Source organism: Tenrec ecaudatus, chromosome 10 (genome assembly GCF_050624435.1).
Source record: "Tenrec ecaudatus isolate mTenEca1 chromosome 10, mTenEca1.hap1, whole genome shotgun sequence".
In the NCBI taxonomy this organism is placed as follows: Eukaryota; Metazoa; Chordata; class Mammalia; order Afrosoricida; family Tenrecidae; genus Tenrec; species Tenrec ecaudatus.
The window spans coordinates 122,215,610-122,233,098 of NC_134539.1; the positions used below are offsets into that span (position 1 = coordinate 122,215,610).

The 17,489-nt window shown below is 33.5% G+C and overlaps 1 protein-coding gene across 1 annotated transcript in view; it reads right to left on the bottom strand.

The window, feature by feature from the left end:
• Positions 1–246: 246 nt before the first annotated feature.
• The window catches only part of MED13 (mediator complex subunit 13), a 90,374-nt gene continuing 73,131 nt past the window's right edge, over positions 247–17,489 (bottom strand). Inside the window, exons 18-30 of the mRNA XM_075561493.1 lie at positions 15,897–16,120; positions 14,491–14,680; positions 12,679–13,141; positions 11,351–11,570; positions 10,579–10,770; positions 10,217–10,440; positions 8,999–9,141; positions 8,181–8,339; positions 7,108–7,293; positions 5,824–5,972; positions 4,134–4,307; positions 1,617–1,717; positions 247–1,267 (exon numbers count right to left, since the gene is read on the bottom strand). Coding sequence (XP_075417608.1) covers positions 1,135–1,267; positions 1,617–1,717; positions 4,134–4,307; positions 5,824–5,972; positions 7,108–7,293; positions 8,181–8,339; positions 8,999–9,141; positions 10,217–10,440; positions 10,579–10,770; positions 11,351–11,570; positions 12,679–13,141; positions 14,491–14,680; positions 15,897–16,120 — 2,558 coding nt within the window. The 3' untranslated portion in view covers positions 247–1,134. The remainder of the gene's footprint in view (positions 1,268–1,616; positions 1,718–4,133; positions 4,308–5,823; positions 5,973–7,107; positions 7,294–8,180; positions 8,340–8,998; positions 9,142–10,216; positions 10,441–10,578; positions 10,771–11,350; positions 11,571–12,678; positions 13,142–14,490; positions 14,681–15,896; positions 16,121–17,489) is intronic.

Consider the following 17,489-nt stretch of genomic DNA (forward strand, 5'->3'; position numbering starts at 1 on the left):
ATTTGTAAAATGCCTAGAGCTGGGCTAAATTTCAACCTTATAGTAGATCCAGAAGATAAATTTCTTAATAATATACCCATGCCTAGATGTGCCACTGTTGAAACTGAAAAACATTTAAGCATGTAACATTAAACACCAAAATTAGTTTAAGCATTCAGTAGCAAATGTTTTTCTTGTAAAACTAAGTTTCTTTCACTGGAAATGGCCTGAAATATTAGTCATAGCCCTAAATCATAGTACAAAATATAACTGAAGAATTCTCATTTTATTCTAAGTTAAACCACCTAACAATATCACTTGTATATTGCCATCATGTTATTCTGTAGAGCTGTGATATATAAAATGTTGTCAGACCCGGTACCTTTTCCATTTATAAGCACAGTGAGCTTCATTCCTGTACGTGTACTCTGCAACTACAGCTTAGCTGTAAATCCTCCACACACAGTGGCATGGACATTACCCCTCTCTAGCCCCATTACACTGTACATGGAGACAATACAAATTTACTGTCCCACCCACCCCTTACAAAAAAATAATACTCTAAAAGCAACCCTACTGCAACTTTTTAATTAAGACGATTACATATATTTTAGACCAATTGCTTTAAAGCAAGAAGGCAGTATAAACCTTCTAGGAAAATTTTTATAAAAGAGGTTAAGAAATATAAGACAATTTTACATTTAAAAACTTACAATAAATAAGAGATGCAGGCATTTTTGAATACTAGGTACTATAATCCAATACAAGAACATCTTGATGTTCTGAAGCCATAAGTTGAAATTCATTGTTCTTCGTGTTTCCTTTCCATGCTTTTAATATTCATTTAACATGACTGGGTACTATGGCTCATTACTTTTCACAAATACTGTGACTGGAAAAAAAGGTTAATTTTTGCTACGAAAATGTTATAATACGTTTTGTATGATCACTTGTCATCCTTAAGTGTTCGGTATAATCAATGAAAAATAGTAGGGCTATAGTCCCCCCTCCCCAAGTCAAAACAATATTTGTTGAAGTAATAAGAATTAGCCCCCATCACAAATGACTCTCACTGAGAAGATAATTGCAACTGAATCCTGCAGTGAAACAGCCTTTATCCTTGTTCTTTTCTTGCACAGTTCCATCAGATGATCATCACAGCATATTCATGATAAAGTTATATAACTGATTCAGCACCACAAAGTGAATTGGGAGACAGGAGCGTCTGTCCTGGACTGCAGGGTCACAGGTTAGCCAGGAGAGTGCATTGTACTGTTCCAAAACAAACCTAAGGAAAAAGCAAACACATTCTCTAAATCATAGGTATCTAAACTGTAAAATTTGGAAGCAGTTCCTAATTAGTTATCTAAGATTTAAAGTCACTTTGGAAAAAAATGAGTGGAAGGCATACAGTTGTGAATTCTTGAGGTTTAAATAAAGGTAACTAATTTTCACAAAAATTATTCTCAAAGGTAGATTACACATGAGAAATGTACTCCTTTAGAATACAATTTTTCTAGAGATCTAAAAAGACACACAGGATAAAACTTCTTGCCCCCAAATAAGAAAAACCATAGAGACCAAATTGTATTCCTATAAAATTGCAATGGAAACCCACAAATGGTATAGAGTAGTACCTGAGGACATCTGAAGTCTGATTTGAGTCAAGTGGATGGGAGTGTTTACTGTGAAGCAGCTCATCAGATTGCACTGAAGGCACGTGGAGGTGCAAAGAGGCCTAAAAATGAACAGAAAACCAGTCAGCCAAATGGACCAAAACTATTGGTTTTACCTTATTCTCTCCCAACATGTTCCTTAATGAAACACATTTTAACCCTATGTAATGAATGAAAGTCACTATAAAGATGCTTGTTTTCCTTGCTTAACTAGTTCATTTTTAATTTGTGAGTAATTTGCATCAAATTTTACCTCTTTTTAAAAACCACTTAACAACCCTAAGAAAAGATTTCCAGTTATTTTTGTCTAATTTGATTAGATCTCTAAATGTTTAAGGAAAAACTAAACGGATAGACCAGAGTACAATATACTCTAAGGTACATAGAATTTAGGCTCTACAGACAAACCTAGTGGTCTAGCACTGAAAAAGTTTCAGAAACCAGTGTTACTCTTTTACTCTATGAAGCATACACCTTACAGAAAGCTCCCTTTAGCTGAACCCTTTTAAGTAGACAGTGTGCTGCTACCTTTTTTTTGATCCATTCTTCTTCATGATGGAGGCTCAGTAACAACTAACTGCCACACCTATTTAGGCAGGGCAATGAAGAGTGGGAGAAAGGAATGGGGTACTGTTCTTCACATTGATTAAATATAGCAAATACTTTTGTTTATAACTTAATCTATAAAATAGTGTTAAAAAAGCTATGACAAGACAGTGGTGGTGTTCACTGCAGAAACTCTTGGTTGGGAGAGATTCTATATACTGTAAAAGGTTCTATAGTATAATAGGTTCGATTGTATGTTGCCATCTCCTTTATAATTATAACATATATATCTACATATCCACCTTTATTGTAGATATAGGAACTCATGTTGTAGTTCTAAAATATAACCAAAAATATGTATGTTTGAACTGTCTACAGATGAATGAATTTATTTAGTACTAGTGCTCTAAATAATAAAATAGAAAGATTGTAAATCATTTATGCAATGACCCACTATTTTTCGAACAAAGAGAAATATACTAGGTGGTTTTAATTGCCTATGGTATAAAGCTAAAATGGAATGTATGAAAAAAAGGTGAACAAAGTTATGGTAAGTTGTGCCTTACCTGGTAATTCAGAACCAGAAGTCCTAATCTTGTTACACTGTATCTGAGGGTGAATGCTCACTTTACACTATCCTCTCTGCAAATAAATATTGAGTAGAAAAGAATCTGGATAGTTCTTTAAACTTTTTGTTGTGTTTCCTTTAAAAAAAAAATGTTCCCTGAAACACTAATGTCAGGAACTAATAGGTGCTACAAAATCTGTTTCTTGTGTATTAAAATAAGTTTGGGAATTGCTAAATAAACTTGTTATTTCAGGCTGTTTTACCACAGCCTTTAACTACAATAAAGTGCAGATAGCATGTGCAGCACTTCCCAAAGGACCAAAGAACCCTTTGTTTGTGGAGACTCTAAGGACTAATATTCTATGGAAACCCTTTGAGAATATGTTCTTGTAATAAGATCTGAATAAAACACTGCACATCTATTAAAAGGGGAATGACAATCATATGATAAAACTATTACCTTGGCTGACACTCTCTAAATACACATTTCTCTAAAAGGCAATTCAGACCAACATTTGTTTGTATTTTGTTTAATTGAAAATGTTAACAGTAACAAGATACTAAAGCATAGCAACAAGCTTACAGGTCAAGTATAAAACTCAGGAAAGTAAAGCATACTATCCAACCCTTAACCTACAAGTAAAAATCAGTTAGCAAGTACTTAGGTTCGCATGATTAATGGAATAAAAACACTCAAATTCTGTTGGGTGTATAAAGTGAATTATACAGAGATTTATATATTTTGTAGTAGTAGCAGCGGCATAAACTCTGTAAAGCATTTGTATATTAAAATTTTAACTTGTTTATCTCAATCTCGGTTATATCACCTATTAATGAATTTGCTCTGATGAAAAAAATCCTTAGATCAGAGAATGCTATCATTTGAAAGCCACAACAGTTTTAATTCAAATTAAAAAAATAAAGTTTTTAAGGCAATAGTAAATAAAACTAAAAATCAAGTATTATTACAAAGATTATGAATTCCTTAATCCTTAAAATGATGCAGGATAATTCCTATTCATTGGAATTATAGTAGGCTACAATTCAAAGAATAATCACTGAAAGATACATATTTTAGTCTTTACTACCAATTTTTTTACTTTTGATGAGTTTCTTATGACCACTAAAGTTTATCTACAAAATAAGATTACACTAGAGGTTAGTACAAGGCTTTCCCCAGCTCTAATATTCTGTATATGCTGCTGAGAACACTAAGAGCAAGCATCCTAGGAAATTTGAATTAGGAATAATTAAAATCAAACATAAACAAGTTACTTCTTTTATTCCCAAACCTTCTATATTTCTCAGAACTCCAAGCTGTCAATAAACATTATTTTAGGAACAACACAAAAAAATGTCAATACCTTAAGAAAAAGGGGACACTGATATTGTGCTTGAGGACATGCTGACCAGAACCAGTCAGGTAATGGACCCGCTTTGGCAGTTGATACAAAGTAACCAAGGGCCAAGGGTTGCTGAAGAATATTAGTTACTTCATCATGAGATTCTGTTGAAAGTAGCCGATCAGTACCTTGACCCTTAAAAAGAAAAATTTTAAATGTGTTAGTTCACTGACATACCTAGGCACCAGAATAGTAAATGGCAATCAGTATATTTAAAACAAATTTAAAAATAGCTGCATCTAAGAGTATAGTTAGTAATGACATTAAAATAATAAGTTTTATTTATGCAAGCTATTTAACAAACTTCTATTAGAATGTTAAACCCATATTCAAAATGTGTATACGAACCTTCAGAGAAGAATACATAATATTCAATGATGTTTCTAACTGACTTTTCTTAATACTCCCTTATAGTAATGTCTGACAACATCTATCCCACCTCAATCTCAAAAGTAGCTGCAATTTATCACTGTTCATCTAGCACAACATGTTAAATGGGTAATGGTGTTTTAGAAAGCTTTCTCACAGCGTACAGGGACAACTATGAAATATGTTCAACCATTAGTGTAGTCACTGCACTTATTTAATATAAAGAAATACATTTTTAAGTTCTATGCATTAAAAATTGTTCATTCAGCTTTACCTATAACCAGAAAATTTAAAAAACTTAAATGTCTTACATTTTGGGAATTATACTTAAAATTATTATAAAGCAATAATGAATATTAGAAAGCTGGCTATATTTAATGAAAGCTACCATATAAATTCAATTGGAAGAAAGACATCTTGCTAAACATAAAATATGCCTTAAAAAAATTAAGATAGAATTACTAGTGATTTTCAATAGTCTCAATAGCTAGCCAGTTTATAAGGGAAGAGTACATGTAGGGCAATGGTACTTTTATACTTTAAAATGATAGGCTCTAGACTTAGGCACAATACATTTTCAAATAAAAAATACTTTATCAAATAACCACTATATATAATTTTATAGAAATATAAATGAATGTTGTTTAATGAAGCTTAAAACTACACATCATCTTAACATTTAAATAGGTCAGGTATCTACATATATTCTTACAAGAAAATTATTTCTGTATGTTCTCTAGCATAGTCCTGATTTTGAATGGCAGATCTTGGAGCCATGAGCTGATTTTCAGAGATACTGTTATTCTATAAATGAGTAGAAACTATACTAAAGTGATGGGAAAACTGCCGAAGAACTCATGTCAAGTAGTCTTGAAAACAGGAAATCAGGGAAAGCAGAGACTTAGAAACGTTCATAACAAAGTACAATTGAAGGTGCTAAAATCTATATAACACAAGCTCATGAATTTGCTGTTAGTTTCATTTTTTGTTGAGGAGCCTTGGTGGATTAAGTGTTGGGCTTTTAACTACAAGGTGAGCAGTTGGAAATCCCCAGCCACTCCAGGGGAGAAAGATGAGTCTTTCTTCTCTGATAAAGATTTACACAGTCTTGGAAACTCATAGGGGTAGTTCTAACTGAGTAGAAATAGTCAGAATTGAATTGCTAGCAGTGAATTCACTTATTTGGTAATTTCCAAGGAAAAGGTAGTCTTTTACGTTTTACATCAAACTATTCCTAGGTTAATGAACATACTTAAACTTAACTTTTATAATTATTTATTACCTTGCCAGTATCACTTCCATGAGGGTAATGAGATCCTGGAGAATGTACAGGGGACCCAGTTGGAGATGCAGGAAGGATATTAATGATATCAGGGTCAAGATCATCTCCTGTGTCTAACAAATCAAAGATACCTATTCCATCTGCTCCATCTATAAAAAACGAAACAAAAATTTCCACATACTATATATATTTATATAAGAGAATTACAATAAGTTAATGGATTTTAAATAGAATGGGTCATTTAAAGCAATATTTACTGAGTGTTAAGGTTTTTTTTTTTGAGTGTTGAGTATTTACTGAGTGCCAAGTATTGTGATATTGTGCTAGGAATCATATATACAATTATGTGATCAAATTAAAGATCTTGATATGGAGAAGTTATCTGGGTTATCAATGTAAAAAGAAAAGGGAGGTAGTAGTGTTATTCAGTGAAGGAGAATACCACACTGAGGGATCTGAAGATAGAGAAAGAAGTTGTAAGCCAAGGAATTTAAGTAGACTCTAGAAACTGGCAAAGGCATTGAAATGGATTCAAGTCTCCAGAAGGAACCAGTTTGCTGACACTTTGTAGCCCAGAGAGATTTAATTTCTGACTTCTATCTTCAGAACTTTAAGATAATAAAGTTGTGTTGTTTAAACCACAAAGTTTGTGCTAATTTGCCACAGCAGCAACAGAAAATAGAAAGATAGCAAAAATAATGTTAGTAATAAATATATCTTTACAATGGGGCTGCTAAGGATCACTAGAGTATTCCTTAATGTGATGCTAAATATAAGTTATTTTAATGTCAAATGATAAATATATTAAAAGAATAATTTGTACCCATACTTGTGAATTTAAAGATGTTACATTTCCTATGGTAGCTAGGCTTGACAACTTAGTTTTTCCTCCATCAAAGGAAACCTGTAGCAACTTCTAGAAAAGTAACCTCTCTTTTCTCATAGTTTAAACAAATGATTGTTTTTGGTGAATGGAAACAAAACGGTGAGTATAAATGAACTAAGAGTCCTCCTAGTACTATGGATCTGGCACTGGGTTGCTTACTACAAAGTTGGTAATTCAAAGCCATCAGCCGCTAGACGGGAGAAAAATAAGGCTGCTTGTTCTCAAAAGGGTTTATAATTTAGAAAACCCTGCATAAAGTCATTATGAGTTGAACACAGGAGAAAATGATGCAACGTGCTCCATTGAAGACTTACAGCCTTGGAAACTGCAGGAAGCAGTCCTATTCTGTCCTATATGGTTGTTATAAGTCAGAAACTTTTTAGGAACAAGTCACCTACCATTGTTGGGATTGAAAGCCAAGTCTAAATTTTCAGTGGTATATGTAGCTGAAGCTACTTGTACAGAAGCAGAAGTAGGAAACACAAGTATATGAGTACACGATGTGTCCTGTGGGGTATTTAGCTGAGATGTTTGCATGTTGAGAGTGGTGCTCCTTCCAAAAACAGAACCAGTTGACACAGCATCTGAGAAGAGAATGAAAGACAATTTTTCTTTCAATGAGAGAAAAAAATTTAAATACAGGCAGTCCCCACAGGTTATGAATGAGATCCATTCTTAACTATGTCTTTAAAAATTTGTATGTCAGCCCAATTGTGTTTTTTATTTAGCCCTACTTTAGTACAAAAAGGAGTCCTTGTGGTGTAATGGTTACACGTTGGGACAAGGCTTTCTATTTAGGTAAAGAGTTACATTTTTTTTTTTTAAGGATAAAATAAGTTTTTATTTATAGTCTTATAGTAAAGGGGGAGCCTTAACTTGCAAGACAAGAGTTACATTCTTAGAAACCCACATGGAAAGTTCTACCCTGTCATATAGTGTTGTTATTGACTCAATGGGGCAGTGAGTTTGAGGTGGTGTTGTTTTTTTTAAGGCCAAGAAAAAGCGTGAAGGCTTTTCAATGATTTAAAAGCTGCATGTGCAGCATGTGAAGGTAAGTGTGATAAATTTTTTCTTGGTAGGAATTGGTTCAATCGTTTGAGCAAGGGCAAATTTACTTCACATTACAGTAGGGATACAAAGATAGTGGCGTCGTGCTCAAAGATGGTGCCGTTTTAAATGCACGGCACTCTACAGTGGTCAGTAACCCTCTCTGATACATAAGGCTCCTAAAGGACTCACTTTCAGTTTCCATTCTAAGGCTGCTTCCAATTTCAGTTATTGTGATGAATTAGCCAAATAGTAAAAATTCCTTTTGTGCTTCACTGGCCAAGACACAATCAGTTCAAAGCCCTACATTAAAGGGCAAAGAGGAATTATCTCTAAGTGGAACTTTCATAACCTGGGAATTGCCTATACTGAAAAACTTAGGTGCACCAAGAATTCAATTTAATATGAATTAAAGATAGCTAACCTGGCATAATAACAAAAGAGCCTTGGGGTTCCATTGCTACCAAGCAAGCACTGAGAATGCTGGGAGAGTCTGCAGCAGATATACCACACATTCTACACATATCTTTGAGCCTTTTACTTAGAGACTGCAAGTTTCGACGACTCAGCAAACAGCTCCAATCTGTGGGTATCAATAGTTAAAATAAAGATCGAGCATTAGTTAAGAACTTGAAGAATCTAAATTGAAACATAAAAACAGTAGTTAATGTTTTCAAAAGGGTATTTCTTGATCAGAAATGATCAAATCAAAATCTTTTTTTTTAAGTCAAAATCTTTTTGTTGATAAAAATCAACACTCTTTATTTGCCTAAGATTAGTATTCAATCAGTATTTGCTTAACAGGGGATGAACTACGCAGAAATCAGAAAAACTTTAACACAAAAAATAGCAGTAATAACAGATATTAAAAAATAGTACCAAGAGGGGGGAGGGGGGAAATGAGGACCTGATGTCAGGGGCTTGGATGGAGAGCAAATGTTTTGAGGATGAGGGCAACGAATGTACAAATGTGCTTTACACAATTGATGTATGTATGGATTGTGATGGGAGGTGTATGAGTCCCTAATAAAATAATAACAAAAAGTACCAAAAAATAATTCAAGAGTAAAATGTCCTTTTAAAATTTAAATAAGACATTTGTGGCTTAGACCTATCTGGTTCCTCTTTAAAAAAAAATGCTTTTAACGATCACCTTTGGATTACATTCCATACTTAAGTGTAGTCTTAACAGTGTGTGAATTTGATGAAAAAGAAATTCAAGTAATAAAAACACAATTTTACCTTTTAATTCTCCATGACCAATCCTTCCTAGGCGACCAATTACAACTCTCCATGGTAATGAACTCATTTGTATAAGTCCTAAACACCATTCCCAGAGCTTCTGTAGACCAAACCTTCTAGCTGAACCTTTTTTCCGACGAGCTCTGTAAGAAATAAAAAGACAGCCAAACATTTAAAAAATCTTTTGCTTGTATTTAATTGTGAAAAATTGGTTCCATAATTTTAATGCTTGATACTTTTTACATAGTCTTAAACAAGAATACACATAAAAACATAAGCTTATCATGGTAATTTCTAATACACATTAAAATAAATATAAACAAAAAATTAAAAATTTTTGTTCAATCACCACTTGAATTTATCAGAAACATGGCTTTCTCTAAGGGTTGGTAAAGTTTTTCTTTAAAAGCCAGATAGTAAATATTTAAGGATTTGAGAGCCATTAATATTCTGTTACATCTATTCAACTCTGCTGTTGCATCATGAACAGGTACAGCCAGATTTGGTGGACCCCCTAACATTAAACTTGAGGTTCAAGTATGGTAAACAAAGCACCACACATCTCAAAATAAACAACACTGCTGTGTTCTTCTTTATACGTGTCTTTGTATTAGGCAAGTATGTGTATAATGTAAGTAATCTGTGGTTGAGTAACAATAGCTAGTACCATTTCCTGAGTACTCACTACGTATAAGCATTTAACCCAGTCACTTTAATACCTCATTTTCCCCTAGGCAACACTATGTGGCAGATAAAATTATTCACTCACTTTTACATATAAGCACACTTTAGTAATGCTGACTAAATGTTTTTCCCAGGGTCACAGAGACAGCAAATTGCAGAGCTGAGATATGATCCTCAATCTCTCTAAATAAAGAATGATTATGAAAATGGTGTTTCATTGTTGTAACACAGATGAGTCAAAATCGATGTGATGGCAGCACCTAAACCACCTATTTTTAATTCTCTTAATAACATAGGATTCCATCAATGTTACAATGATTCAACACTGAATCATGAAAAAGCGGGAAATGTATCCACAATACACCCTAATATTTTAATGTATATAACCATTATGTACTTTTGAATATACACCAGTAAACTACATGCATACAAATTTGAATATACACCAGATAAACTATATGTATACAAATTTTACATATTTATATAAATAATTTTTCATAAAAATGGACAATACATTTAGGGAAATTTAAGTACCTGTTTGGAACATCAATATTAATGATACAAGTTTCTAAAAGTTCTCCATAAAGATCTGTGCAAGATGCAAGAATCCATCTTTGATCATGTGATAAACAGTAGCCCACAAAAAGAACATTGTACTTCTGACCAGCTTCTCCAAAGGTTTCTCCAAGCTCTGTTTGCTTGTCCTTTACAGGAGCCAGGATAAATGGAGGTGTATAAAGTCGAATGCACTCTGGTCTCTGTAAAATAAAAAATGATCGTATCCTATCTGTTACTGGGAATTTGACACAATTTACTCAATTGTAATAGCTAAATCAAGAACTCCAATTAATTTTCCATAAAATCATAATATGTAGAGTCATAGAAAATATACTTACATCAGGACTTTTAAGAGCAGTTTCCATGGCTAAACCTGGACCAAAACCAGTCAATGTTTTCACATTGGTTGATGATGGAAGTGGTCTCCGACACTGGGTGAAGGCCGAAAAAGCTAGAGATTTTAAATGCTGGGTATAGATTTGCCTATCTTCATGCTTCACAGGTTGCAACAGGTATTGACAAGGGACAATCTACAAAATATAGGCAAATAGTACAAATGTTAATTTTGTAACAAGAGAAAAGTGAGCTCATAAACTCTCCTACAAACTCTTTGCTAGAAAGTTTAAACAGAACTTTTATTTAAATAAGCTAGAGAACTATGTTTTCTGGTCTTTTATAAGGACCCATAAGTGATGTCATAGTTAAAGTGTTTACTAAAAGATTGGTGGTTCTAAAACACCAACTATTCCCTCAGGAGAAAGACGTGGCAGTCAGTTTCTGAAAATATTTACAGCTTTGGCAGTTCTACTCTGTCCTATAGGGTGGCAGTTCTACTCTGTCCTATAGGGTCATGGATAAGTTAGAATTACCTTGATGGATTGGGTTTGCTTTTGGGTTACTAATTACAGAGATTTTAAAAAAACAAAATAGTCCACTTTACCAAAGGGCCTTGAATTAAAGGATTATCTAATATTACTTCCCACTGTTACTGTGGTATGACTATAAAGCTATCCTTTTTTAAATTAGAAAAAATCAATTTGAATACAAAAATGTATCATCTTTGACATTTTTATTAACATATGTTTAGCTTATATTATTTATCATTCTTACCTGTACAGAAACAGTACTCTTGATATGAGGAGGAAGAGTCTGGACCATTTCCAAAAAACATCTAAGTAGCCCCAAAGTCCATACGTTAGAAGAATTAGTATTCTCTTCTTTATTTTCATATGTAAAAGGATCAATTATATAAACAACAATTGCAGGCGGATAGGTGATTGCATGTGAATCACCATCTGTAGGTATCCCAACTTTATCCCGATCCATTGTGCTAAAAGTTGAGATAGGAATAAGATAGTTAAAAGAGGGAAAAGTTGCCTTTTTCTTGGGGTCGTATCAGTGCAGATGCTGAATGACCCCCTTCTGTTTTTGGTGGGGATACCCATGAGCTTCTCTGAAAATGAGACAGTTCTTTCTCCCTAAAATAGAACCATAAACATCTAACTTCAGGGTATAAAACAGAGATCATAGGTGAAGACCTTTTACATTTAAAAAAAAAAGGGGGGGGGGCGGGAGAATAGAATGTTTTAAATCACAGGATACCAGAAAGTGGATTTAGTATTAAAACATAAAATGGAAACAAGGATAAGTTAAATGAACAGGGCAAGGTCACAAGCTGGCTAGAAGTAGAGCCAGGTAAGAAGGACACTAGGTTTCTAGACTTGATAGGCAATGTTCTCTCCTACATTAATGCACTGCACATATTCACTGACTTCAATAGTGAATAATTTTTATTCTTTGATGTGATTTGATTCCTTAAAACTGTAAAACTTATTTACATATTCAAGAAGGGTGAACATATTTGAATAATAGCTGTTAGCCAAATGAGAGCTGAAATCTATAACCAAGTTCAGAAAACTTTATATATATATATATAAGAAAACTTAATATATAAATCAAAAGCAAAGTACAAATACCTTCCATATAAAAATATCATCATCACTGTTAAATTATGAATACCTTGAGTGCTTAGAAGTACTGTATATAATTATGTCATATATTGCCTTCATTTTATAAAGAAATATATTAAAAAAGATAACTTTCAAAAGTTACATAGCCAGTATATGAAAGAGCTGTATTCAAACACTGGTAAGACAAAGTCCCAATGGGTTGGCATGACAGTAACTTTTAATGATTATAATGATGTATGTAAGCTAATCTGACAGTTATGATGTAGACCAGATTTAAACACCAGATAGATTAATAGTTTTTAGAGGTCTTAATTTCCATTCTAGAATTCTAAAAAATGTTATTTAGGTAATAATATAAAAACTAAAACTTCAATGATAAGCTATACAAGCTCTTTATAGTCAGTCAACATTATTTCTTTAAGGAAAAAAAGTCATAGTGTTTATATTTTTGCAAAGTTCAGACGCTACCTTTCAGACACATCAGGATGGGGCTGAGTAGAAAGCAACGATGACTCTCCAGAAACCCCAGCTGTTTGCAGAGCTGATGACTGTTGTCCTCCTAACTGGCCGTTTTGAACTGTGGCTGTTTGTGTAGACATGGACCCTGCCGCACTAGCGTTCATACTGCCAAAAGGTGGAAATGAAGGTAGTTTATTTGATGATACTCCACTATTCAAGCTGGAGGATGATGATGATGAAGTTGACGTTGTGGTCAAAGCTGAGTTAGCTGTGGCAACTGAAGAAGACATGGCACCACCTGAAGTCAATGTCACAGTGTTGCTCGCTGCAGATGCTAGGGTGGTGGATGGAGTAGTAGCATTTCCAGTATTTGTCATCTGAGATGGCGTAATCAAAGACTGGCTTGTAGGGACAACTAAATTTGGCTGGGAAAGTAGAGAACTGTCCAATGGCTGGGAAGCAAGATAAGGACCTGAAGATAATAAAAACAATCATATTCAAGATAATCTAATTATTTACTTCGCTATTTTTACTACTACATGAACACCAATAATCTAGTTGATGTTTCCATTGCAATTACCCTCACTGACTGCTTACAATTGATACTAGCTTTCTATTTTCCCTAGAAACTAAAGAAATAAAATAAATGAAATTAAAAAATTTTAAATTTTAAAATCAGCAACTTCATTCAAGTTAAAGTTAATATGAAAATGAAATAAAACTGGAGGGAGGGGGAAAAAAAGAGGACCTAATGCAAAGGGCTTAAGTAGAGAGCAAATGCTTTGAAAATGATTAGGGCAAAGAATGTACGGATGTGCTTTATACAATTGATGTATGTATATGTACGGATTGTGATAAGAGTTGTATGAGCCCCTAATGAAATGTAAAAAAAAAATTGGAAAATAATATTCTCACTCCCAATATTAATAAAGCTTTTAAAAGGGGGGAAAAAAGAAAATGAAATAAAACTGTTAATTGAATAAAAGGAATTAAATTAATTAAATTAAATTCAGAGAATGGTTACAAATGACAGATTCAATAAAATGCTGAGTATGCTTATTGTTGTGTGCCATGAAGTTGACTCCAGCTCACAGCAACCCTGTAGGACAGAGTTTAACTGCCTCATAGAAATCTTACATTCTAACCTTTTGGGAGCAGGTTACCAGGTTTTTTCTCCCACCAAGCCATCGGTAGTTTTCTTGAATCACACATTTTGGTTAGCAGTCAAGCACTTTAACTAGTATACCACCAGGACACCTTAACTACTAACTATACTAGGAGGAAACTAATTAAAATATAAAATGAAATGCTAACAGAGGGTTCAAATTATGGACATGTCTAATAACAAGATTCACTCTTTTATTGAGTCTAAAGTAAATCTATTGATACTTGATTTATGAGTATAAAGAACAAGTTTTAAATTGCTGCCACAAAGAATTGTGTCTTGGTATTAATGTAAAAGCAATTTATTTTACCTTCAAACGATTAGTAAATCAAGTCTCAAATTTTAATAAATCTAATGAAAATAAATGCAAATTCATCAGGCCCTACAGAGTCAACAAAAACAAACTGCTTCTAACTATGACCTCTTCTTCCCTGATGGAGTCCATACACAAAAAAACTGAAAATTTTTCCGATAATACATATTTCAACCTTTGCAAGACAAAGTTTGTTATAATTACTTAGGATTAGTATTGTAAAGCAAGCATACACATGTGTATACAAATGATGTGTCTATACTCTATTAAAATTTTATTTGCAAAAATGTGAGTCAAAGAGCCACACTTTGGTGCCATTATGTTGTAAATACAAATTTAATACCTAGGTCATATCTGCAGACTTGTGCATAAAGCTTGAGTTTAGAAAATGCTTCATTGTTACCATCAGCTGCCTGAGAAAACCATTCTGCTACCAAATTTTCTGGCAGTTTCTTTGATGCAGTGGATCCAACTCTCATGATCCCATCTGTCAACAGCCGTGAAATAGGTCTATGCTGACCTAATCGACAGGACTACAAATATGCATAGAAAGAAGAGGTGCATTTATTTCAGCATTTGAGTACATATAATAAACCATGTAAGTTGTTTAAAATAAGCTTAATTATTTACAACTAAAATGTAGCACAAAGACATCAAGCATGAAATGGTATGTATATTATTTTTCCTTAATTCCTTGAAAAGTTCATTTATTTTCTTCCATAATCAAAATTATACACATAGTGAAATTAAAACGACTAGATAGTAACAATGTAAGGATAATCCTATATTATTTGTCAGCTTTTCCCAAAGTGTGTTCTGTGGGTCACTGGTATTTTTTCTAAGAAATTCCACGTCAAAAAAGTTTGCAACAATGCTGTTGTTAAGTGACCCCATAGCACAACAGAACAAAACATTAACACAAAAGCTATTAAGCAAATATGGACAAAGAATTTCTTTGCTGCAAGACTTTTTCATAACTTAATTTGAATTGTGAATCTCTAAAAGAATAATATAATATGCAACTATTCAACTCCCAAACTATTAAACTCTTTCTGGGAGAACTTTATAGAACAAGTGTTCCATATAACATTCTTTGGGAAATATTTATTAGACAAAACATATTAACCTTGTAATTAAGTGGAAAACTAACAAAGAGCAAAACCAGCAAAGGTGTGACAATTCAGATTATAAAAAATATTTAATATTCAAGCCTGGACCTCCGAACACTTATGGGAAAATGCAGGTGTAATTAACTGTTTATAACCTTTAGCACTTAGAATAAAAATTATTGGGTGTAATGATGGATATAACTTAAGAATTAATATTTAAAATATCAGTCAAAAATTTAACTGAAATGGTATTAGATCTAGGGCTTTATTTCACATAAACGGATACTGTGAGAGCTGAGTGTCATCAAAGCTCATGATTACACTTTATAAATGTAATTTTCCCACTGGAAATATTAACATTTCTTTAAAATAAGGTTATCTTAAATGGGTCATATGCCCTCAATGTTTTTTTTCCCTTCAAAATGGCAATTCCTACTGTTACACACAGTATAACACACATATAACAATGGGCCTGGGTCAAAGTTGAGAAATAATGTAATTGGCTAGAACAAGAACTAAATATCCAGTCTAAAATCACTATAACTCTGACATAATTAGTTAACCTAAACTGATATTCTAAAAATTACAATACAAATCATAAGACAGTTCTAGAAAATGATAAATATTTAACAACACCTACCTCATATATTGCAGTAAGATCTCTAAAAAAACTCTTAGCTCCATTTAACAAGGCTTCATTCTCTGGACAGAGTACAACATAGGCTATATCTCTTTGAGATCCATAAGGTTCCAGCATAAGTCTCTCCCAGTAAGGGAGAGCAAATGGAGAAAGCACCAGAAAATCATAATCATAACCCAACAGAAATGTGGGAATTGGCAGTGGTTCTGGGGATTCATCAGTTCCTAAATAAAACAGATATATTTTAAGAAAACATTGTAAAGCAGTTCCAGTTAACAATTTCCTAAATGGTCTTTAGAAAATGTAATTTGCTGTTAGCTTAATTTAAATGTAAAAAAATTAATTTAAACAAAACAAAACATAGCAGTAAGGAAATAAGGGGGCTTTCCTTAATTTTCATAAACCTGGGCCGGCTAGGTAAAGCATTTCTAATCATAATATAAACACTAATTAAAAAAATATTATTCTGACTCTACAAACTTAAAATTTCTACATAACAACAACATACCATAAGTAAAGCCAAAGATTAATAACATATTGGAAAAAAATACTCATAAAGCATATAAAAACTTAATTTCCTTAACATATAAAGGAGACCCTTATATCCAAAAGATAATGACCAATTTTTAAAATGGGGAAACGATATATAGAAAGTTCATAGAATCACAAATATCTTGAGAGTAAATGCTTTGAAAATGATCAGGGCAAAGAATGTACGGATGTGCTTTATACAATTGATGTATGTATATGTATGGATTGTGATGAGTTGTATGAGCCCCTAATAAAATGTTTTTAAAAAAAAGAATCACAAATATCTTATACATAAGATGCTCAATTTCTTAAAAGAGAGCAATTCAAAACTAATAATATCAAACAATGATAATATGCTTATTGTTGCTTTATACCATTTAATCAAAACTCTTTACCTATAGATGGAAAACTAGGCATCGCTGCTAAATAAAACCTCAAAACCATCAGAGACCTAATGAAATTGATACAATGATAATCCTGGAGCCCTGAAATTCTGAGTAGAAGGTAGAGAAGTAGGAAGAATATTAACTCAGAGAAGCTGAACAAGAGCAGCCAAAAGGGAGACAAAAAGGTGAGTTGTCAGATGGCCTGAAGTGGCCCAGCAAACTTGAATTTCTGCAAGCAGCATTTGAGACAGAAGCCTGACTCTGACAAATGCACACAGTGGCTGGTGGTAAGAAAGATGGGGTCCTCCTAGTGACCAGAAGTGTACACAGTGCCCACCCACACCCACTCAAGAGCAGCTGGTAAGGCCTCCACCCCTCAGAAACACTTGTTCTGCCACCTCTTTTGGATTAGGCACTAGGTGCAGCACCTTAGTATCTAGAGGTATGTAAAACCCCCCTCTTCAGACCTGCAGACTACCTGCAGGAGTAGGTCCCTGGTTCCCCTGAAGAAGTAACTTTCTCTGTAACCAGTCATCCCACCCCCAGCAGCCCTCTTGTCCCAAAAGAATTTCGCTGGGAAGAAGGACCCTGATCTCAGCAACCATTTGAAGAGGCACAAACTATGTAATTCTAGATCAGGTGCCGTCTCTAGAAAAGCTACTATGAACTCCACCTA